Here is a 23,527-nt window from a genome sequence, read left to right on the forward strand (position 1 = left end):
CATCCTTTCCCTCCTCCCCTTTTCCCAGGCTCAGCACGCCAAAATCCTAATGGACTTTCTTTCCCACTTCGGGGCGGGGACTTTGACCTATAATTAACCTTGCTTTGCTCCCTTGAGTCACTTCAGCCAATGCTCCTGTCATAGCATCTTGAGACTGGTACTCTTCTTTAATAAAACCAACTTTAACACATTCACCACCATGATGCAGTGAAGTGTTTTGAGAAGTACCTGACAAGACCTGACACCTGGTGGCTTTTTGTCCTCAGAGGTCCCACAACGTTACCCTTCCAGGGTCACACAGGGCAGCTATGGGAAAAGGAAAGTGGGGAAGATCCGTCACCACAGGCATCTTCCACTTGTGCATCCATCAGATCCAGCCCTTTATTGTTACAAAATAAGATAATGTCGAGTGTTGTTACCTCTCTGGATGATAGGAGTGCCTGTGTGGTCTCTGAAGGTCCCAGCGCTGACATTCCTTGCCCGTCTCTGTGTGGTCCATGGGGCCTCTGTAGCTTTCCCCGTTGCATGTCATGCATTCCACTAGAAATCAGAACAGTGTTGCTTGTTGGGATGGTGCCATGCAGCACATCATTTCAGTCTACTCTTGCAGATATAACATATATATTTCTTACAATCCTTACTAGGTTAATGTGAACTCCTGGGATATTAAAAGCTAGAGATGCCAAATTAGTTTTGCCTATAGCAAAATCTGAAACAATATTCAAGATCCCTCCTAGCAAAAAATTCCAAAGAATTTCGAGAGAAGCCAAAAAAATGATACAACTAGTCCTAGTGTTGGAACAGACCTCCTAGGTCATCCAACCCTTTGCTCCAGCATTGGGGTACTCTTGAAAGATGGCTGTCCAACCCCTCAAGAAAGAATTAGGTAATTCCTTCCATTGTTGGGGATGAGGGCATGTTCATACACCCTAGACAGTAAATCACATTTTTTTCCGAACACAAGCTTGGAAATAAAATCCCCTACTAAGAGTCTCTCTACACAAGACCTCTTACACCAAGACACTCAAGTGTAGGGAGATGCAATGTTAGCTGGGAAGTGTAGTTTAAAAAGACAGAGCCGAAGGCTCTGTCAATTTCACCTCTCTATATCTTCTGTTCCAAAGGCCAATTTGAAATTAACAAACCCTCTGCAGTGTGATCTCCACTGGCTTTTTGTAGAGAGGTGAAATTGACAGAGCCTTTGGCTCTGTCTTTTTAAACTTCTCTACCCAGCTAATATTGCACCTCCCTAGAGCATTCTCATGTAAGATGTCTTGTGTAGAGAGACTCTCAGAAGATACACCCTTTTGTCTGAAAAACCAGGTAGCACATTGCTTTCTGAGACAAAATTCAAGCTAAGAGCAACCCATGGTTATCTGGAATTCAACTGTTTTCAAAAACAGTGTCACCGTGGTGCTAAATATGAAGATATTTTGGGGAAAAAGTGTCAAGTTTTAAATTCCATTGCCTGAGCATGTAGCTGCTGGTGTGGGATATCACAAGTATATTCTAGCCAGCAGTGGCACCCTCTTCTACATACAGAAAAGTTAGAAACCAGGAAGGAGAGAGAGAAGCAAATCAGCAGCTAGCTACATATATAATTGTATGGTTTCTATTGCGATTTTAATAGTATTTATATTCAGATGTAATCTGCCCTGAGCCCATTTGCAAGAAGGGAGGGCTAAAACTGAATTCATCATCATCATCATCTAGATGGAGAGAAAATCACAACATCATGGGATTTGACTGAGTGCAGAGCAGCCTGGGAATTGTAACAGCTAACATGGGACAAAGGTTTTTGTAGTGATATGCAATACTTCTATTACTTCTGAATAGTCTTCTGTTGAAACACAATACTGAAAATTGGCAATACAATACTCAACCGTTGGACGTTCCTTCTGGGTGTTACCTTCTGAACAGAGAGGAATGTCACAGACTTCATGACGAATCTTCGGGTTGCTCGTGAAACACCAGGGTCCCCCTTCTTCCCCTCGAGGGTTCCGGCAGTAGTTTCCCCGGAGATCTTTACCGCGATAGCTCGAAGGCAAAAAGCTAGTTTTAAAATGACAATCATTACAGTATAAGCACATGCAAACTTTCTTGCAAATCCTGACTACCTTCACAAATCATCATGAACCTGACTTCTCTTTCCTCAAGAGTATTTTGGTTCACAGCATATATTTAATTATTTATTTTAAAAAATACAATTCTGCCTATATCCATACATCAGGAGATGAACAAAACAAAAGCCAACTTTCTGAAACTCTGGTAGGCAACAGTACGGAAGAAGCAGCAGGAAATTATATCAAAGACCTAGGCTGTATCAAATACTTGCTTTTCACACAAATGAGATCCCTAAAGGACTCTATTACACAACTAGGAATCTTTACCAGCAAGCCAGATCCCCTGAAATCAACAAAAAGGTCCACCTGCGTTCCATTCATGCTATGATTAGTTAGGGTCAGTTCGTTTCGTTATCAACCTCAGTTTAATGAACAGAAGTTATCCCTTAGGGAAAGGATTATGTTTTGACATCTGGATTTTCTCTAAGAATTATGGGTTGGCTCCCTGATGATCTGTTCTGCTAGTGGTGGGAGAGCATTTTTTTTTTTTACAGAAGAAGCCTTCATCTGATGTTCAAAGAGATTCTTGCACGGGAGAAACGCTCTTCCCCCACACCCACTATCAAGGAAAAGTAAAGCAGCCACTAGAACCAATTCATGAGATTCAATCCCTTGCTCCATATTTGAAGTTGTAAATACATAAAGAAGAACAAAAAGTACAGACTCTAAGTTCTACCTCCACCACCAAACTTTATTTCATATCTTAGACCTTGTTAATGTTGAAAGCAAATAGTTTGCAAACCAACTACTTTCATTGCACACTGACAACATTCAACACTCTAGCATGTTCAGGAGAAAGTAGAGGTAAAGGGAAGCACATCGTATTTGCATTCATTTCGCTCTGTGCGATCATCACGTAATTCTTTCGTAACCTCTGAGCTAAGGACAGTGGCAGGCAAGCTTTACTGAGGGAGAATTACATTGCATGTACATGTTTAACAATTGGTATTCCCTTGAGTATTAGAGTATTACGGGAATTCCTCCCCCTCTCTTTCATCACAAAGTCCTAAGCTCGTAAAGATAAGCATTAAATAAAAGCCAGCAACATTCAGTCCAGATTGCCCTCAATAGATTGCCATCACGCAGAGTACACTTTAGAATCCTAACCAGAAGCGCAGACGCATTCTAGTTACACAACAGCAACTGACAAAAGCAATTTGTCCCTTGTTAGAATTCTGGAAAAGGAGACCCAATCAAAGCTGACCATGTCCCAAATCTCTCTTGCTGTCTAGGGGCCTATTCACACTTACCCATGGCCAATACTTAAAGAGCCTTGGAAACATGCAACTGTGTCATTAATGCTCATCTTGCACAGAGGTGCCATGTACATTGTCTAGCTGCTGTAATTCGAACAACTGAGCTGGCTCCCCCACCCCCCCAAAAAAAGAATGTATGAGGACTAAGGGTAGGACTAGCCCCTTGGAAGGTCACAGGTGAGGGAAAGAATTCTGCATACTTGAGAGTCTTGAAGCACGCTAAACTTTTTTAGCTTGTAAATTACTCTCATCACTCCTCCTGTGACCTGATGACTGCTAAGCATGCTCAGCGCCCATCCGGAGGCCAAGAATGTTTAGGGCACTTGAACATCAGTTAAGGGGTACAGGAGAGAAAGACAGAGAGGAAAGGCAAAATTGGCTGCTGAAGCGCCTAACAATTTATAATACTAGCACACGCTAGTCGTGTGTGATTCAATATCACTATAACAAATATATAGCCAGATATATGCTGATTCAGCATTATCCAGTTATACCAATTACATTCAGGATGCTCAATATCTGAATGCCCAAAATCCTAAGATTCAGCAAACACAACTCCAGCCACCTTAAAGCAGCTGGCTGCTTCCAAACTGTTTTTTTTCTCCCTTTCCTGGGCTATGCTGGGCTTTTTTTCCCACAGGGGAGGAGGAGTGAGGCAGGAGGGAGAGGAAGGGAGTGACCAATCAATGGGTGCAGGAGCCGAAGCTGTCTGACAAATCAGGTATTTTTTGATGGGAGAGAGCCTTTTTCGAATTCTGCAAGGACATCAAAAGCAGGCCTGGCCATGGCAGACTCCATTTTGTTGGGGATTTCTGGAGACTAGAGAGACTGTGTTGTGAGTGCTTGCCGGACCTGCCTTGCCTTCTGGCAGCTCGCTGGTTTTTGCTGCCCTGGTGAGTTGAGCAGCTGGACTTCCTGAATTATCCAGCTCTGGATTTTGTGAATGACTGAAGTGAGCATGCACTTTGTGCCTGCATTCTCTGTCGGTCTGTGTCAGGGAGGTGACGGAAAGAATCTTCCCAAAATTAAATTAGGTAGAAAACTAGCATGACACTTTGGCCGTTTCCACACAGCTTACCGTTTGCTGGAACACAGCGTGTTCTCGTGCGAAATCGGGCAATAACAGCACCTTCCTGGCGTGGTTTCGCACATGAAGACACTGTGCTCCAGCACAAGGTAAGCCGTGCGGAAACGGCCTTGATCTAGTTGGAATGGCACACTGTATAAAATGCATACTCAGCATCCCCCCCCCCCCGCCCCCACCACCAAAATTACACCAGCCCAGTCAGCACATTCCTTGGACACTGGCACAAATCTGTGCAGAATGTTAAGAAAAGGAGCACCAGAAAATCTTGTTCTCTTGCCACTGGAATAGGAAGAGAGATGTTCGGGTAAGTAGAGAATTATATATATGCCAAAAAACAAGCAAAAGCAAACCCACCCAGAAATATCAAAAATGAAGCAACTAGTGCAGCATGCTGTTGTGTTGAGTTAACTCAACTTTATTCTTTGCAGAGGTGGGAAGGAACAGGGAGGTGAGTAATGAAGGGCAGCTTCTGCAGCTCCGTCTCCAGCCTTCCCTGAGCAGGTGAGTGACAGGCTGCACAGAGACTGCAGAGAGAGGAGAACTTGGGTTACCCAAAATTATACCCCCCCCCTCACTTTCTGAGGCCTTCCTTGGAAGAGAGAGCCCTTGGACAGTAAACAAGTTCAACTATGTTTGCTTGCCACTGCCAGGGCAGAGTACTTGTGCAAGGATGCAGGTGAGGTACGGTTGAATGATGTGTTGGTTTTGTTCTGTGGTGTCATTGGCTCTGAATGCTGCCTGGCATCTGTGAGTAATGCTGGTTCTGTTGGGCTTGCAACAGTGTCCCTTGTTTTACTTTGGTTCTGCTGGGGCTCTCTGGTTTGACATTTGTTCCCTTAGGCCTTCTTGTTTCAGCTTGCATTTGGCCGGTGCTGCCTTGTCCCTTTGTGCTTTTGCCTGAAAGCCAGCTTGGAATTTGTCCTCCATAGTAAACAATGGCGACTGGCTGGGGGCAGCTTTTTTCAGGGGCCCTAAAACTGACTGGGTCCAATCGTCTTGAAACTTGGGAGGTCTTTAGTGGGCAGTCAAGACTAGGTTCTCTCAAGATTTTTGTGGGGTTTTCCTGAAAAAGCTCCCCATCCTCCCCCCAAAAGATCCCCCCTCCCAAAAAAATAATGGCTGAATTTATTTGATATTCTCAAAAAAACCCAGATCAATATACCATACTGGTTTATTTGGACTTGAATATCTGTAATAACAAATATTGATGGTATTACCAATATCTGAATAATACCACTTTTTTCTGCTGCACACATGTTCCTCACAGGTCTGCAGTCTTTTTATTTCTATTACAATTGCCAGCTGAAGAGGTGTAATGTTCAGGCAGGCTTAAAGCCCAGGACTTCTCATTTTTCAAAGGGCCAAACATGCACGCTGGCTTCTCTTTACACATTTGAAGTAGCAAATAATAGAGGGAGGGAGAGAAAGAGGCATGCAAAGTAAGAAAACTGAAGAAGTGTTCTCTTGCTGGAACAAAGGATTTCAAGTCACCCAAAGAGTTAAAGCCAGAAATCATGGACTCCTAGAGAGGATGCTGTTGTGGAAGGCCTATGGTTCAGTGGAAAATTTGTGGAAGGGTATGAGATCGAATGCCATTCTAGATGTATTTGAAGAAGTGCGCTGTGACTCATCAAAGCTCCTACCCTACCACAAATTTCGTTCGTCTTATAGGTGATACTGGACTCTTGCTTTTTTCTACTGCTACAGACAGACTAACACGGCTGCCCATCTTGCGCTGTGCTTCAGTGGGAGAGCCTCTGCTTCGCATGGAGAAAGCCCCAGGTCCGATAAAACGGCTGCCTATGGGCCTGCTTGCAAGAGAGACCAGGAGAGAGGAGTGGGGGTCTTACGGTCCCAGCAATCTTACCTGTGTTCATGAGGTATTGTGGAATTCCATGCCTGGCACCGGACACCAGTCTTGGTGACTGATATAGTCCCCTTATATGATGCTCCTTTACCAACGATACAATTCCTAACATAGTCTGTCGGGAATGAGTCAGAGACAGAGGAGGTTACATTTTGGTTGGCAAACAGAAAGAAATGAAGCACATGCACAGTTTTTACTTTTGTTATGCTCATGAGGGGAAAGTCAAACCATTTTTCTCCGTTATGGTGGCTTTTGAGGAAATTTAAAATATCACACTTTGTAGAACATTTTTGCAGGCAAGATCCCGAGGACCGTGAAAGTAATTCTTTCTGTATCTCCAAGGGGGCTTTAGGCTTCTGTTTTTGAAGAATAAATTCCCACAATAGCTCTTTTTGCCCCAAATATATTGCCATCATGCAGAGCACACCCTCCAAAGCAGAGTCATTTTCTCCAGGGGAACTGAACTCCGTGGCCTGATTTTTGGAGTAATTTTTGGAGTTCCCCGGGCCCCACCCTGGAAGTTGGCAACCCTACATTTGAAGAATAAGCAACTTACCTTTGTTTTCAAAGAGATCAAAGGCCTTGTCTTGTTTGCGCCACACTCCGTTTTCCAGGCTGGTGAAGGCGAGCCAGTGGCATCGTCTGACCACTTTATCAAATGCAAAAGCCCTGCGCAGAAAGCAAGATAAATCCATAGGAAGTCCCTAGAGAGTCACCACCACCGGTTGGCGTTAGAAGCCCCGCTCTGCTATGGGAGGACAAGAACCTCAGGCGCTGGGGTGTGTGTGTGTGTGCCTCTTCTAGGAAGAATAAAACAACAAGCCCAGCTGAATCTGTGTGTAGGACCTCTCTGTATCCGCTCTCCATCTTCCTTGTTCAGCTGTAGACAGAGAAACACGACTGGCCATGGCAAAGGCAACTAACCTTGACAACCAGGTGTTGGAAAGGCAGTCTTGCTGCCTTTCAATAGTGGGTAAACAGTTTGTGTTACAGATAGGGACCCCAGACCCCTGGTGGAGACGGGGGATCTCCCTCACCCGCTCCCCACACCCTGCCCCCACTTACCTGAGCAGCAGGGGGCACACACCTTCCTTGCGTGCTCCCCCGCAGCACGGTGCGCTCCCATGTGCCACAGCCACTGGGATCGGGCACGTTTTGGCCTGGATCAGGGCCCCTATGGAGTGCAGGAGCGCTCCTGAGCTCTGCAGTGCTCAAAACGGGCCCGATCCATGGCAAACAGGCCCGTTTTCAGCAGCTGTGGAGCGCAGGAGCACTCCTACGCTCCCCAAAACAGGCCCATTCTGCCGCGGATTGGGCCCGTTTTTGAGGCGCTGCAGAGCACAGGAACACTCCTGCGCTCCACAGCACCTCAAAAACGGGCCCAATCCGCAGCAGAACAGCCCGTTTCAGGCACGTTCTGCAGCGCCCAGGGCCATGCGATGACGTCACCCCTGAAGTGACGTCATTGTGCCTGTGGGGGCGCGCGTGCACACACCCCTCTCCCCAGAGATCAGTGCCAGGCCCCTGTCCCCCACCGGGAGATTGAGGGGGCCTGCCAACCCTAGGTACAGACCATATGTGACCTAATGGTCTGTCACTGACTGCAAAGTGCTACTGAAGAATAAACACATTTCCCAAGAGATTTCCCTCAAGAAGTAGATCAGCAAAGTTGTTTTGCCCGTGCATGACAGACCTATGTCTAACCGTTCAGACATATGGCAAACTGTGGTTGGTCCACTCAGGAGGAATCCTGGGAAATCCTTGGGCTCAGGTGTTTCTCTTCCTTCTTTCTTTCCTCCTGCTCAGCTCAGAAACTTCTTGATCTCAGAAAGTCTGGCTGTGAGTGGATACAACAACATACTCTGGTTTATTCTCTCACTTGCAAACCAGGTTTCCAAATCATGGTTGCATCTAGGGCTGCTTCCACATGGCAGTTTCTCTCCACACGGAAAGCAGGAAGGCCTCGATTAAAAGGCTATGTCCACATGAGCCTAGATGAACCTAGGAAGGCCTAGATTAAAAGGATATGTCCACATGAGCCTAGATTAACCTAGGAAGGCCTCAATTAAAAGGCTATGTCCACATGAGCCTAGATTAACCTAGGAAGGCCTAGATTAAAAGGCAATGTCCACATGAGCCTAGGTTAATCTAGAAAGGCCTTGATTAAAAGGCTATGTCCACATGAGCCTAGATTGGCCTCGATTAAAAGGCTATGTCCACATGAGCCTAGATGAACCTAGGAAGGCCTAGATTAAAAGGCTATGTCCACATGAGCGTAGATTGGCCTCGATTAAAAGGCTATGTCCACATAAGCCTAGATGAACCTAGGAAGGCCTCGATTAAAAGGCTATGTCCACATGAGCCTAGATGAACCTAGGAAGGCCTCGATTAAAAGGCAATGTCCACATGAGCCTAGATGAACCTAGGAAGGCCTCGATTAAAAGGCTATGTCCACATGAGCCTAGATGAACCTAGGAAGGCCTCGATTAAAAGGCTATGTCCACATGAGCCTAGATGAACCTAGGAAGGCCTCGATTAAAAGGCTATGTCCACATGAGCGTAGATTGGCCTCGATTAAAAGGCTATGTCCACATGAGCGTAGATTGGCCTCGATTAAAAGGCTATGTCCACATGAGCCTAGATGAACCTAGGAAGGCCTCGATTAAAAGGCTATGTCCTCATGAGCCTAGATTAACCTAGGAAGGCCTAGATTAAAAGGCAATGTCCACATGAGCCTAGGTTAATCTAGAAAGGCCTTGATTAAAAGGCTATGTCCACATGAGCCTAGATTAACCTAGGAAGGCCTAGATTAAAAGGCAATGTCCACATGAGCCTAGGTTAATCTAGAAAGGCCTTGATTAAAAGGCTATGTCCACATGAGCCTAGATGAACCTAGGAAGGCCTAGATTAAAAGGCTATGTCCACATGAGCGTAGATTGGCCTCGATTAAAAGGCTATGTCCACATAAGCCTAGATGAACCTAGGAAGGCCTCGATTAAAAGGCTATGTCCACATGAGCCTAGATGAACCTAGGAAGGCCTCGATTAAAAGGCAATGTCCACATGAGCCTAGATGAACCTAGGAAGGCCTCGATTAAAAGGCTATGTCCACATGAGCCTAGATGAACCTAGGAAGGCCTCGATTAAAAGGCTATGTCCACATGAGCCTAGATGAACCTAGGAAGGCCTCGATTAAAAGGCTATGTCCACATGAGCGTAGATTGGCCTCGATTAAAAGGCTATGTCCACATGAGCCTAGATGAACCTAGGAAGGCCTAGATTAAAAGGCTATGTCCACATGAGCGTAGATTGGCCTCGATTAAAAGGCTATGTCCACATGAGCCTAGATGAACCTAGGAAGGCCTCGATTAAAAGGCTATGTCCTCATGAGCCTGCTCTCATTCCAGTTGTGACTCAAAACTTTACTCTTTATTCTGAAAACAAAACAAAACAGTTTTTCTACAGTTTAAAGGGGGAAGAGAGAGTGAGGGGGCTGCAAGCACTTCCAATATTCCTATTTTCCAACATTCCTATCTGTGGTTCCTCATTACTACTGCATTCAGTTGCCTAGTCTCTCTACACAAGACATTTTACACAGAGACGCTCAAGTGACTTACTTTCTGTGTGGTCTTGTATTCAAGTGTACTCTGTCTCCCTGGCAGTGCGTGTGTATCCACAATAGGAGAACAAATGTAAGATCTTTCACGAGTCTCCCCGTGGAAGATGTCTTATTTAGGGAGACTCCCTTCAATGCTAAAATAATCCCTCAGATTTTGTTTGGAGCTGGTATATGGATAAGGGAAGTTACCGAATCCTTAGACTCCATTGTTTTTAATGTCAGATGGCAGGAGTGCCTGTGTTGCTGGAACTGTGCTTAGAGCAGAATTTGCGCAACGTGGAGGCCAGAGCTTGGCTTGCTGCCTTCAAATTGAGAATGGGAGCCTACTACTTGGCACCTAGAGCCCAAGGAGGTCTCTTATACTTGCTTAAGGAAGATAGCCATAGACACATATGGGGAAGATACATAGATGACAAGCTTACACTGCTTAGTCTTTCACCACCAATGCCCAAGAATATAAACTCCAGTAAAGCAATGAAGCTGATTAGGTCGAGGGTGTTCAATCTAGATCGGGCCAGCACTCTAGTCCACATGAGACAAGTATGCTCTACCCTTTCACTTGGGATCCCTCCTGCTATGACTCTTCCTGGGTAAGTGAGTTCTCTTACAATCCCTAATCACAGGCATGAATTTACACTTGCTCCTTCCCAACCACAGAGCTGAAAGGGCATTTTGCCAAAACTCCATATTCAGATCATCTATGTGACTGTGCAGTATTAAAGTTTAGAATCTCTGGCCGTTTTCACACTGCTTATCAGCCACGGAACATCACGCCAAACTCCCAGAATGACAGCGTCTTTCTAGCGCGATTCCGTGCGAGAACTGAAATCGCGCCAGGAAGATGCTGTTGTTCCAGGAGCTTGGCATGATGTTCCATGGCCAGTAAGCAGTGTGAAAAAGGCCTCTTACTCACTTACTCTACTCATTCAGTTACACTTTTTAACATTTTTCTTCCTTACCAGTGAGGCTGTGGCCAATATTTGGGCTTTACCACACCTTCATTAGCATTTGGTGAATCCAAACAAAATGTATTTTGCAGGTGGCCCATGATGACCCAGGTGCCCTTCCTTGTCCCCTTGATTAACCGATCAAAATAAAGGACTCCATTTCTGAATAAGAGCAGAAGACATTATATTGAGGAAGGCGTGAAGCAAATTCCATGCCCAGATCCAGGAATTTCACCTCTTTCAAATTCCAGGAAAGTTCAGAAATATTTGAATTTACTTTGCTTTGTCTGAAATAGCTTTAAAACAAACACACACGGACAAAGCAAACAAAATTTAAAAAGAAGGATTCTGCTATGGGCTCCTGTCCAACGGAAAGCATTGGGAAGAATACTGCTGGTTCCTAGGGGCTTAATTTTTTTTTCCAGGTGTTCAACTTGGTTTTATTTTCACATCATATTACCTTCCTTCTTCACTAGGGGCTTAATTTATGAACTGTGACAGTTCCCACTGATATCGTTGGGAATTTTGATTCTGGTTTCAGCAACAAGCCATGAAGGACACCCTCCTAGCTGTGTGGGGTAGGGGTAGAAAAACTTGTTTTACACTAAGTGTTACTATTCAGAACTCAACTTTCTCTTACAGAATGAGCTGACTTCTTAATGTTCAATATTTCTACATGGAGTGTTAAATAATTATTATATCATCAAGTTTTAAATTTTGTTTTTGTAATATTGTAATGATTGTAATTGTTTGTTGAGGGTGAGTTGTTTCAAAATAAAAAAATGTGGTCTTACATGGTATTGTGTTGTGAATCTATTTATTTCTGAAATAAAAAATAAACTGTTTTAAAAAAAACTTCTCCCAGGAACCACCAATGTATAGATTGAAATCAATTAGAAATATATTTAGCTGGGGGCGTGGCGTCGGCACCGAGAGGAATGGACGCCTAAAGCCAGAGCTCCGGTTCAATTCCACCCCTAAACCCCGATAAGCACATCAAAAACGTTCTACACAACTTAGTATGAAGGGTAAGCAAGATCTTACTGCAAAGAAGCCCAACTCTAAGGCGGCGAAAAATTTGCAGAGCTATTTCCCAGCTTCGCAAGCAGAAGGTATGGAGGGGGAGATAGAGGGAACGAGTGCAAACATGGCGGCCGCGATGGTGAATGCTGAGGCGTGAAAAACTCAGACGGTTTCCTATGACCCAGCACTAAAAGCCCTACTGCTAGACATCGAATCGAGCTTTTCTAACAAAATCTCCCATCTAATGGAACCACTATCACAACAATTAACTGACCTTAAGATAGTGATGGACTCTGTGGTCGCTAAATCGGATCAGGCTCTTACCCAGACTGCGGCTTTAAGGGAGGACGTCCACTCCCTACAATCAGAACAAGATCGTGTCCACTATAAGATCCTGGACATGGAGATTCAGCTGCGGGGTGCTAATTTGAAGTTTAGGGGGATAGAGGAAAATGTGGCCGTGGATGCAGACCTGGCCGTTTTTTTGGCGGGCTGGCTGATGACGGAGCTAAAGCTGGAGGAAACCCATGCATTGACTATATTCAAAGCTTATCGAGTGGGCCCCAGAAATCCAGATAAGAGGCGGGGACCTAGAGATGTGGTGGCCGTCTTTGCCGACTGGAGGCTGAGGAAAAAAACGCTTGAGGTGGCGAGGGCGCGAAAATTCCTCTCCTACAATGGAGCGCGAATCAGCGTCTATACAGACCTACCGGCCGAGATTTTGGAGCGACGACGACAACTCCGGCAGATAACTGAGGAACTCAGAAATGCCCAAATAGAATACAGCTGGACCCGGTATTCTGCATTGAGAGTCTCGTTGAAGGGTATACAGCACCTGATCTCTGCTCCCGAGGAAGGCCTCCGGTTTCTACGTGAGCTAGGCATAGAGGTCGCCATGGAGACGGAGGCCAGCTCTCAGAAAAGAAAACGACCGCTGCCCATGTCTCCTCAGAAAAATAATAAAATACCGGTCCGGGACACTTGAAGCTCTGACTGGTAGGACTTATGACCAGAATATGTTGTGTTGGAACGTCCCAATCTTACTTAATTTACTCGCGGGTAGGGGTGGTTGGGGTGGGATTGAAGGGATTGCTTCTTTATTAGCCCCTTACACAAACAGTCCTCCGTTCTGTTTATTTACAGCAACCTCGTTGCAGAGATTTCTCGCGAGGCTGCTGAGGACTGTGTAGCACCTTAGTTTCTATTTCTCTATTGGAGACGGTTGCTTTAGAGAAATATTAGATCTTGTGATAATTATATAAATACACTCTTCAAGTTCTTCCTGGAAAATAAGTAACAAGACGCTGAGTGCTCGTTGTATATAGTTTAGTTACGGTAGTTAAGGCAAGTTAGTGATTTAATATTAAGAGGTGCGCCCCTTGAGTTGATCCACTTCTACATAAAGTACTAAAGAGAAATCTTAATTAATTAATACCTTCTTGATTGGCATATCAGATACTCGGAACTCATTGCAGCTTGATCCGACATTAGTAAAAGGGGGGGGGGAGGTAACGAAGCAATCTATACACCAATCACAACTTGCAGTTTTACCCACTGACTATCTGCTTGCTCCTTACTGCATTTTGCAGAGGTAAGGGCAAGAATTAATTAATCCTTTATTACAAGTCTGGGGACAGTTGGTTTAAAGGAGTATAAGTAGTGAGTTAATTGAATATATCTACACTTTCAAGCTTTTACCAAAAACAATATTAAAGTGCTGCGTGCTTATTGTATATAACTTTGTTAAGGTAGTTAGGCAAATTAGTGATTTAGTGCTAAGAGGTGCATCCATCAATTCAATCTACTCCTCCATAAGGTAACAAACAGACATCTTAATTAATTGGTTCTTGATTGATTAGCAAATTATACACTTGGAATTAATTGCAGTTTGATCCATCCATAATCAGAGAGAGAAGGTAACATAGCAAACCACAAGCAACTTAGTGATTTAGGGTTAAGAGGTACATCTATTAATTTGGTCTACTCCTACATACGGTAATAATAAGAAATTTTAATTAATTGGTACTTACTTGATTGGCTTATTATATACCTGGAATTAATTGCTGTTTGATCCATCCATAATCGGAGAGGGGAGGTAGCATAGCAGACTACAAACTTATCACAACTATCAGTTTTGCCCGCTGACAGTCTGCTTGCTTCTCACCATATTTTGAAAGGGTAAGGGCGGAAGTCGATTAATTATTTATTGAAAATTACCAACATAGTAGATTAACTTACGCTTGCTATACATTTCATTGCATTTGTGTTTTGTGATACGATTTCTCGTTCCTTTCCAATGAATTTGTTGCATGATTGCCTTCAAAGTGATGAAATTTGATTGCTTAATTAATTAACACCAGACAGTGATTTATTTACCTGAATCTTATTGCATTTGCGTATTGACCCTTTCTTTGGTGCTTAGATCTTTTCAGCCATCTCATTCATATCTATTATAAACTACTGAGGCAAGAGCCCTTACACGCCTGCTAGCGGTCTCTATACTTGCACTTTTGGTTCTGCAATACCAGTACATTTCACTTCAAAGGCCAATTCTAATACTCTACTTTTACCCATTCTATAATGGCCTCAAAACCACATGTCCATATTGTCTCGCAAAATGTGAGGGGTTTAAACAACCTGGTGAAGAGAAGGAGAGTTCTGACCAGCCTGGCGAAACTGAATGTAGATGTAGCCCTGATCCAAGAAACACACCTCCATGCATCCTATGAGGCGGAGCTTAAGGCCCCATGGATAAAATTGCAATTCCACGCAAAAGGCTCCTCCAAATCCCGCGGGGTGGCAATCTTACTAGCAAACAGGGTCCAATTTGAACACAAAGCCACCCTACGGGACCCTAGAGGCAGGTTCTTATTCATAAAGGGGCACTTCAATGGACAATTGCTTACACTGGCATCTGTCTATGCGCCCAACACGCAGCAACTGGAGTTCACGGAAGAAATCCTCCGAAAATTAGAGGCATTCCAGGAGGGATCAGTAATTGTGGGAGGGGACTTCAATTATGTAGCACACTATGACCTAGATAAATCCTCATTTCCCCGCAACAATGCACCTCGAGTGCCAAGAAGGCCTAAGAACCCTAATCGTGACACACAGATGCTCACGCTATTTACTCGGTTCCACTTAGTGGACATATGGAGGGAGATGAACAAACTGGCCAAAGATTACACATACTATTCCCCACGCCATGACGTATACACCAGGATCGACTATATCCTGGTGTCCCCAGATTTGAGAGACAGAGTACTACTCTCCAGCATAGGAGACATAAGCTATTCGAATCATGCTTGGGTAACGTGCAAATTATCCCTAGATAGGCCCTACGAAAGGGAGAGGCATTGGACGTTCCAGAAAAATCTCATACTTAATGAGAACAATGTCCTACAAATTGAACGAGATATCACCCAATATCTCAAAGATAACCAAACAGGCACGACATCCTCCCAAACGGTGTGGGACGCTCTTAAGGCGGTACTAAGGGGACAACTGATTGCTCTCTCTGCCTCTCTAAATAAGAAGAAAAAACTCCAAAAACAGCTCATAATGGATAAAATCCACCAATTGGAACGCTTACACAAGGATAGAGGCAGCAAAAAAACCTATAAACAGCTGCTCCATGAGCGCAAAGCTCTGGAGTCACTTGAAACGTCCCAAATTCAAAAGAACATCTTATATTTAAAACAAAAGTACTGGAACCACTCTCCTAGGACCCTACGTTATCTGTCCTGGAAGGTCAAGGAGAAGAGAATAAATAGGCACGTCAGACTCATAAAAAACGACAAGGGACAAACGTTCACTAAATCTCCCGAAATATTGAATGTATTTACAAAATTTTACACAAATTTATATACTTCCTCCAGGCCAGATAAAATGTCAATTAGGAACTATCTATCAACCCATAAGAACATTAAAAAACTGGCAGCGGAACATAGCCAATTAATGGATACCCCAATCACCGCCGCAGAACTGCTGGAATCCATTAAGAATTTAAAGAGCAATAAGGCATCTGGGCCGGATGGCTATCCGGCCGAATTCTATAAAAAGTTTGCTTTGGTATTAATCCCGCCCCTGTTATCGGCCTGTAATGAGGTGCATAAATTGGGGACCCTACCTGGAACCTGGGCTGAAGCAGTCATCACCATGATCCCCAAGGAAGGCAAAGACCCCTCTAACCCTGGTTCGTATAGACCGATTTCTTTGCTGAATGTCGATTATAAAATCTTTACCTCAATATATGCACGACGCTTCAATTCTTTCATTGGAAATTATATTTGTACGGATCAGATAGGCTTTATCCCCAATAGGGACATCTCCGACAACATTTATAAGGCGCTGAACATTTTAACATTCAGTAGACACAGCAAATTACAAACCACACTCCTCTCCTTGGATGTCGAAAAAGCTTTCGACACCCTGGAGGTCCCGTACCTGCAGATGCTCCTTTCCCACATGAAATTCGGCCCCAACTTCCTACAAACAATTAAAGCGATATACGCAGGCCCCAAGGCAAGAATCAAACTTAATGACTTAGCGTCCGATCCCTTCACTCTACACCGAGGCACGCGCCAAGGGTGTCCCCTTTCCCCCATCCTTTTCGCCCTCGCGATAGAGCCCTTAGCAGAGGAGATAAGAGCCAATGAAGAGATTCGAGGCATTGAAATAGACAAACGTACTTACAAAATATGCTTATTCGCTGATGACATCTTGCTGTTTCTTACGTGCCCACTTGCTTCCCTAAAGGCTCTGGCAATTGTTCTTGCTCACTTTGGGTGTATATCGGGGTTGAGGATAAACCAAGCCAAATCCTCCATCCTATCAGTGAATCTCCCAGAGGAGACGTGTAACGACATAAGACGGCAATTTAAATACCAGTGGGCCAAATCACACCTCCGATATCTGGGCATAAATATCCCTCCCAACCCAGCCCAGCTACTCCAGGTAAACCACGTCCAAAAGATGAAAGAAATCAAACACCTCCTGCTCAAATGGAACAAGCAAAACCTGGCATGGTATGAAAGATACCATTTGATAAAATCCTTCGTCCTCCCAAAATTGACATTTTTGTATAGAACAATTCCGATTGAAATCCCTAGCAAAATTCTGAGCCAATGGCAGACGGCATTAAACCGATTCTTGTGGCAGAATAAGCGTCCTAGGATTGCCTTTAAAGTTTTGTGCGCCCCTAAAACAGCAGGGGGCTTTAACTACCCGAATATAGGGCTCTATTCTGATGCAGCCAGATTGTCAGACATCCTCCAGATATTACTCCCCTCTGGACACTCTGATTGGATAAACATAGTGGGCACCTTTTCCCAGCCAAAAACATTGCGAGAAACTTTCTGGTCTACCCCAAGTTTGCGTCCTTCCTCCATATATCAAAATATGTTCCTTGCTGCACTGCTAAAGCTTTGGGACAGACATAAGCGATCCCTTCTTCCGGCCATATCCCGCTTTTCAGTGCTCACATCGCATAAAGGCATGCCTCGCCAGCATAATATAACCGCACTGCGCTCCTGGGATGACCTGAGGGACTTGAGGTTGTTGGACATAGCCACCAAGGATGGTATTATAAGCAGAGTAGACTTGAACAACAACCTAGGCAGGGAAGTCCCCTGGTTTTTCTACCTGCAACTGCGATATCTTCTGAACGAATTGAATATAAAAAGCGTAATGACTAAACCAACAACTAAATTTGAAGCACTTCTGGACTCCCACTCATTTAACCGCAAAGGTCTCTTGTCAAAACTATATCTCGTCCTGCTTGATTCCAAACCACTAAACACTGAAGCGCTGCTCAATAGATGGCAGCAGGACTGTGGGATAGAACTCACACGAGAAGATAGAGAGCATGTTTGGATATCTGCATTGCTTAACTCCCCTGTCACCAATGTGCGCCTCCAAACCTATAAGATCATCCACAGGTGGTACCTCACTCCCCAAAAGCTGGCGAAAATATATCCCAGCAGATCGCCACTCTGCTGGAAAAAATGCGGGGAGCAGGGTACGTTCCTGCACTGCTGGTGGGAGTGTAAAAGTGTTGCTGCTTTCTGGAAGGCGGTTCTCCAGGAAATTTCCCGCATCACGACTTATGTGATACCCCCAAGCCCGGGACTTGTTTTCTTGGATCTTTGGGGAAATCTAGATATTCCTCATCTGCGGAAGGCATTGGTCAGAACTCTCCTAGCAGCTGCAAAGACCGCAGTTGCACTCAGGTGGAAATCGAGATTCCCTCCCACTCTTGACATATGGTATAGAGTGGTGTGGGACCATCTTATGATGGAAAAGATAACAGACAGAATTCGAACATTGCATAACCCCTCCAAACCTACACAATTTTACGCACAATGGTACCCTTTCCTGGAATTTTTATCTCAGAATGAATGGCTGATCTCTAAGCTACCTCACTACGCGATTATAAACCCCGAAATTTGAAATATGGATTTACTCTGCGACATAATGGATGTGCCTGTACATGATTCTCCCGATGCTGTTATAATTAGCGTGCTTAACACTGTATTAGACTCCTGTTGATTATGTATAATATTTGCACACTTGAATATTGCCAACTGTTAGTGTTTTGATGTTTATGTATTGTTGTATCCGAACATTGTTACGTATGATGTCATCTTTTTTCTACGCATTTACTGTTGATCTTGTTACTTGTTACACTTTCAATAAAATTTTTTTTTGAAACTTAAAAAAAAAAAAAAAGAAAAAAGAAATATATTTAGCTGCAATTTTACCACAAATAATTCAAATTTCTAGTCCAGAAGTTATCATATCCCTGGATACTCCCCCTGGACGCTATCACATCCCCAGAACCCCCCACCATCAAGCCCCCCATCCTCAAAGCACTTGCAAAACCTGAATATTTTTCACATCAGCATGACCAAAGCAAGCACCTAAAAGGCTATAACACACCATAAGCAGTAAATATCTTCTGTTCCCAATAAAAAGCTCCAGAGCTGCCCACCCAATTTGTATTCACAAAGTATGCAAATGTCAAAAGCACATAAGAGCAGCCATGCTAGATGAGACCAACATAATAATAATAATAATAATAATAATAATAATAATAATAATAATAATAATAATAATAATAATAATAATAATAATAATATACACCGCCCTTCAGGACAACTTAATGCCACACTCAGAGCGGTTTACAAAGCATATTATTATTATCCCCACGACAATCACCCTGTGAGGTGGGTGGGGCTGAGAGAGCTCCGAGAAGCTGTGACTGACCCAAGGTCATCCAGCTGGCTTTAAGTGGAGCAAGGCGGAATCAAACCCGGTTCTCCAGATTAGAGTCCTGCTGCTCTTAACTACGATACCAAACAGTTCATCTATCCTAGCATCCTGCTGCACACGATCGCCAACCACTTGCCCCTTGAGCACTGATTTACAGCTAAATAAAATTCTGTACTCAAATTTATTGCAATTGGCCAAAGGCCGTAACAAACGATAAGACAAAAACAATTGTACAAACAACAGCGCAAATATAATATGCAACCCGAGCCAAATAGGATAAAAACACTATACAAACACTGATTTAGAGTTTTACTGTTTTACTGCTTCTGGACGTTTCGTCTTTATGTCTAGAAGCCATTGATGAGCTTATCCTCCATGAATTTGTCTTAGCAACTTTTAAAGCCAACTAAACTAGTAGCCATCACTCCATTCTGTGGCAGTAGTTTTTCTTTCTCTGTAATATGAACATCTATGAATCTGCCTTACAGTGAATTGGACCCTTGGTCTATTGAGGCCAGTATTGTCTAGTTTGACTGGCAGTGGCCCCCCAAAATCTCAGGTCAAGACCCTTCACATAACCAACTGGAGATGCCAGGGATTGAACCTGGGACCTTCTATATGGCAAGCAGATGTTCTACCACTGAGCCGCAGGCTACGCATATGAAGAAGACTAAAAGTTCGCATTTCATTTCAATCTTCAACAGGAGGATCCTAGGAGTTACAGGGTTCAGATATTGCAATGGATGCTAAATCCCATTGCACATGGAACGATTTTTCCTTTGGTTTTCTAAGTCTGTAGCAACTCCAGAGGAGTTAGCCATGTTAGTCTGTAATAGCAAAATAGGAAAGAGTCCAGTAGCACTTTTAAGACTAGTTTTAAAGGTTAGTTTTAAAGGTGCTACTGGACTCTTTTCGATTTTGTAGCAACTCCATGCCTCCACACACATGATGCCAAAGCTCACCATTGTGAGAAATATTTCCCTGCTTATGGTACCATCTCTTCTATAGATGCATGGTACTGCTGCATCATGATCCGCATCAACTTGCCATTCCTTTAAATCATGCAAGTTCTTGTCTACGCAGTTGAAAATATTCTCTGTGCCCCTCTTGCCAAAAAAGGTGTCTTTATTTGCATCCTCTCCCCTTCTTCCTCTCCAGTTTGATGTCTTGGGATAACACAAACCAGAGGGTAAAAACGGATCAAGTCCAAATTGAAACAATGGCTGCTATATTCCACAAGGGAATATAGGATGACTATTGCTATAGGCAGACAGATAATCGGCAGCCGGCTACGTAAGCTCAAGAGAGCAGAGAACATGCAACCATCAAGGCCATTTTGCATATTACAAAAACGGCACAAGTCAACCCAAAAGCATTCACATGGAGATGATCAGGAGGATTTCAGAATGCCTGAAAACATTTCTCCCTTAGAAACACCAGATCATCAACTGAGGAGGAAGAGGAGGAGAGCGCTCTCATGACTTATGGCAACCCCATTATGGTGGGGTTTTCATGGCAGGAGACTAACAGAGGTGGTTTGCCATGAACTGATCCCTCTGATATTGTCTTTCCTAAGTGACTGACCACCATGACCACTCCAACAGATGCCCTGCACTGACCACTTAACTTTGAGACACTCACATATGGCAACATTTGACAATAAGAAATCTTGATGTATAACATGAATATGAGCATGATTCCAAGCAAGTTAAAAACTGGGTACATTAAAAAGAACAAATATATCACAGAAGAGATGAACTTGATCAAAATATCAGCAATTTGATGGTTGTTGTGGATTTTCCGGGCTGTATAGCCGTGGTCTTGGCATTGTAGTTCCTGACGTTTCGCCAGCAGCTGTGACGGGCATCTTCAGAGGTGTAGCATCAAAAGACAGAGATCTCTCAGTGTCACAGTGTGGAGAAGATGATGGCAGGTAATGTATATCTACTCAGGAAGGTGGGGTTGGGCTGAGTCATCCTGTAAGAGTTTCCCAGGGTGTGGAATGCTAATGGAGGGAGGCTTCACTGTATTCTGAGGAGGTTCTTTTGCACATGGATTGGTGCTCGATATGCTAATCTTCTCTGCAGGGCTATTGTAGGGTGTAGAGTATTTTGTTAGCCTGGTGTTGTTCAGGACTGGAAACCATGCTCTATTCATTCTTAAAGTCTCTTCTTTCCTGTTGAAATTGTGCTTATGCTTATGAATTTCAATGGCTTCCCTGTGCAATCTGATGAAGTAGTTGGAAGTGTTGTCCAGTATTTTAGTGTCCTGGAATAGGATACTGTGTCCTGTTTGAGTTAGGCTATGTTCAGCCACTGCTGATTTTTCCGGATGGCCAAGTCTGTAGTGTCTTTCATGTTCTTTTATTCTTGTCTGGATGCTACGCTTTGTGGTCCCGATGTAAATTTGTCCACAGCTGCAGGGTATGTGGTATACTCCTGCAGAGGTGAGGGGGTCTCTACTGTCTTTTGCTGATCGTAGCATCTGTTGTATTTTTCTGGTGGGTCTGAATACTGCTTGAAGGTTGTGCTTTTTCATAAGCTTTCCCATCTGATCAGTGATTCCTTTGATATATGGCAAAAACACTTTTCCTGTGGGAGACTGTTTTTCCTTGGTTTGATTTATCCTTGGTTTAATTGATCTTCTGATTTAATTTCTGGAGTAGCCATCTGCTTGAAGTGCATGGTTTAGATGATTAGTTTCCTCATTGAGAAAGTGCAGTTCACGTATCCGTCTTGCACGGTCTACTAATGTTTTTATTATGCCTCTTTTCTGTCGAGGGTGGTGATTGGAGTTTTTGTGTAAGTACTGATCCGTGTGAGTTGGTTTCCTGTAGACCTTACAGGATGACTCAGCCCAACCCCACCTTCCTGAGTAGACACAAATTACCTGCCAACATCTTTTCCACACTGTGACACTGAGAGATTTCTGTCTTTTGGTGCTACACCTCTGAAGATGCCAGTCACAGCTGCTGGCGAAACGTCAGGAACTACAATGCCACGACCACAGCTATACAGCCCGGAAAATCCACAACAACCATGGTTCTCCAGCCGTGAAAGCCTTCGACAATATATCAGCAATTTGTTAATGGAACTGTTTAGATGTTATTTTCTTCCCAGAATTTTTTCTGGATCACTAGCAGGAGTTGGGATTGTGTGATTGCTTCATCACAACTTCATCCAAAGGGAACAAAACCACCAGGGCAGGCCCAAAGTCACCCAAGCAATACAGCTAACAAAACTAGCCACATTTCATCCACCTTCAGCCAAACCCTGCATCCCACCAAGAACACCACTTCCATGTGCCTAAAGCAGCTGATTTAGAGGCTGCCTTAGAGGAAGAGTTCCACAACTGGGGCATGGTGGATGAGAATGTCCCTTCCGTACCCCCAGCCACCCTCTTTCCACCCTCCATTATAAGTCATACACCTGCTGGTGATAAGTTTGCCAGCATTCAGGTGAGGACTGGAGGTCTCCTGGAATTAAAATTGATTTCCAGACTACAGAACTCAGTTCCCCTGAAGGAAATGGCAGCTTCAGAAGGTATACCATAGAGTCTAGGAGAAACTGAAGTCCCTTCCTAGGCACCGCCCCCAAATATCCAGGAAGTTCACATGCCAGAATTGGCAATCCTAGCTGGTGGTCACCACTAACTCTTCAAATCCTTCCATGTATGCTTAGGAATAGTGTAAAAATGGCAGCAGGGGCTGGTAGTGCTAGAACTACAGGAACAGAGGAAAAACCATCACACAGCAAAGTTGCCAATCTAAATGGTTGCCAAAGGGGTAGCTAATATTGTTTGTAAGTTATCTTAACATAGAGCGATTGAAACTCCCTGAGACAGTTTATTAATACTTTTACCTTGCCCTGAGATTATTTGAGATGTTCCTTGAGGTCAGAAATAGACATGGGCATGGACAGAAAAAAAACCACGAACATGGTGTTTGTTTTTCGTTGCCATCCATGAACAATGAACAACAAACATTGATGAACATGACCTGTTCACAAACATGTTCGTTGTTTGTTGTTCATGGGGGCCAGCAGGCTCTCCTCCAGCCATCAAGATCGCTACCACACCACTCCCAGAAACCCTACCTGAACAGGCAGCAGGAAAGGTACCATTAATAAATAATAGCTTGGGCCAGAGCCTGGCAGCAGCCCTGGAACTTGAAGAGGTAGATCCCTATTCCACCACACACAAAGAAAATTCAAGCTCCAATGCACTCTCCCTGTCACTCTCTCAAAATGCCAACAGCAACTGTCTCTCCCTCACTGTCTGCAAAACCAGAGCTGGGAGCCCCCCCTCCCCCCTGCTCTTTGCTTCCTTGTAACAAA

General features: G+C 44.0%; 1 protein-coding gene across 1 annotated transcript in view; it reads right to left on the bottom strand.

The window, feature by feature from the left end:
• Positions 1–23,527, bottom strand: part of HGF (hepatocyte growth factor) — a 114,932-nt gene that overhangs the window by 56,293 nt on the left and 35,112 nt on the right. The window contains exons 3-6 of the mRNA XM_054987801.1: positions 6,890–7,002; positions 6,334–6,448; positions 1,910–2,052; positions 420–540 (exon numbers count right to left, since the gene is read on the bottom strand). Of these exons, the coding sequence (XP_054843776.1) occupies positions 420–540; positions 1,910–2,052; positions 6,334–6,448; positions 6,890–7,002 (492 nt within the window). The remainder of the gene's footprint in view (positions 1–419; positions 541–1,909; positions 2,053–6,333; positions 6,449–6,889; positions 7,003–23,527) is intronic.

Source organism: Eublepharis macularius, chromosome 9 (assembly GCF_028583425.1).
Source record: "Eublepharis macularius isolate TG4126 chromosome 9, MPM_Emac_v1.0, whole genome shotgun sequence".
NCBI classification, from domain to species: domain Eukaryota; kingdom Metazoa; phylum Chordata; class Lepidosauria; order Squamata; family Eublepharidae; genus Eublepharis; species Eublepharis macularius.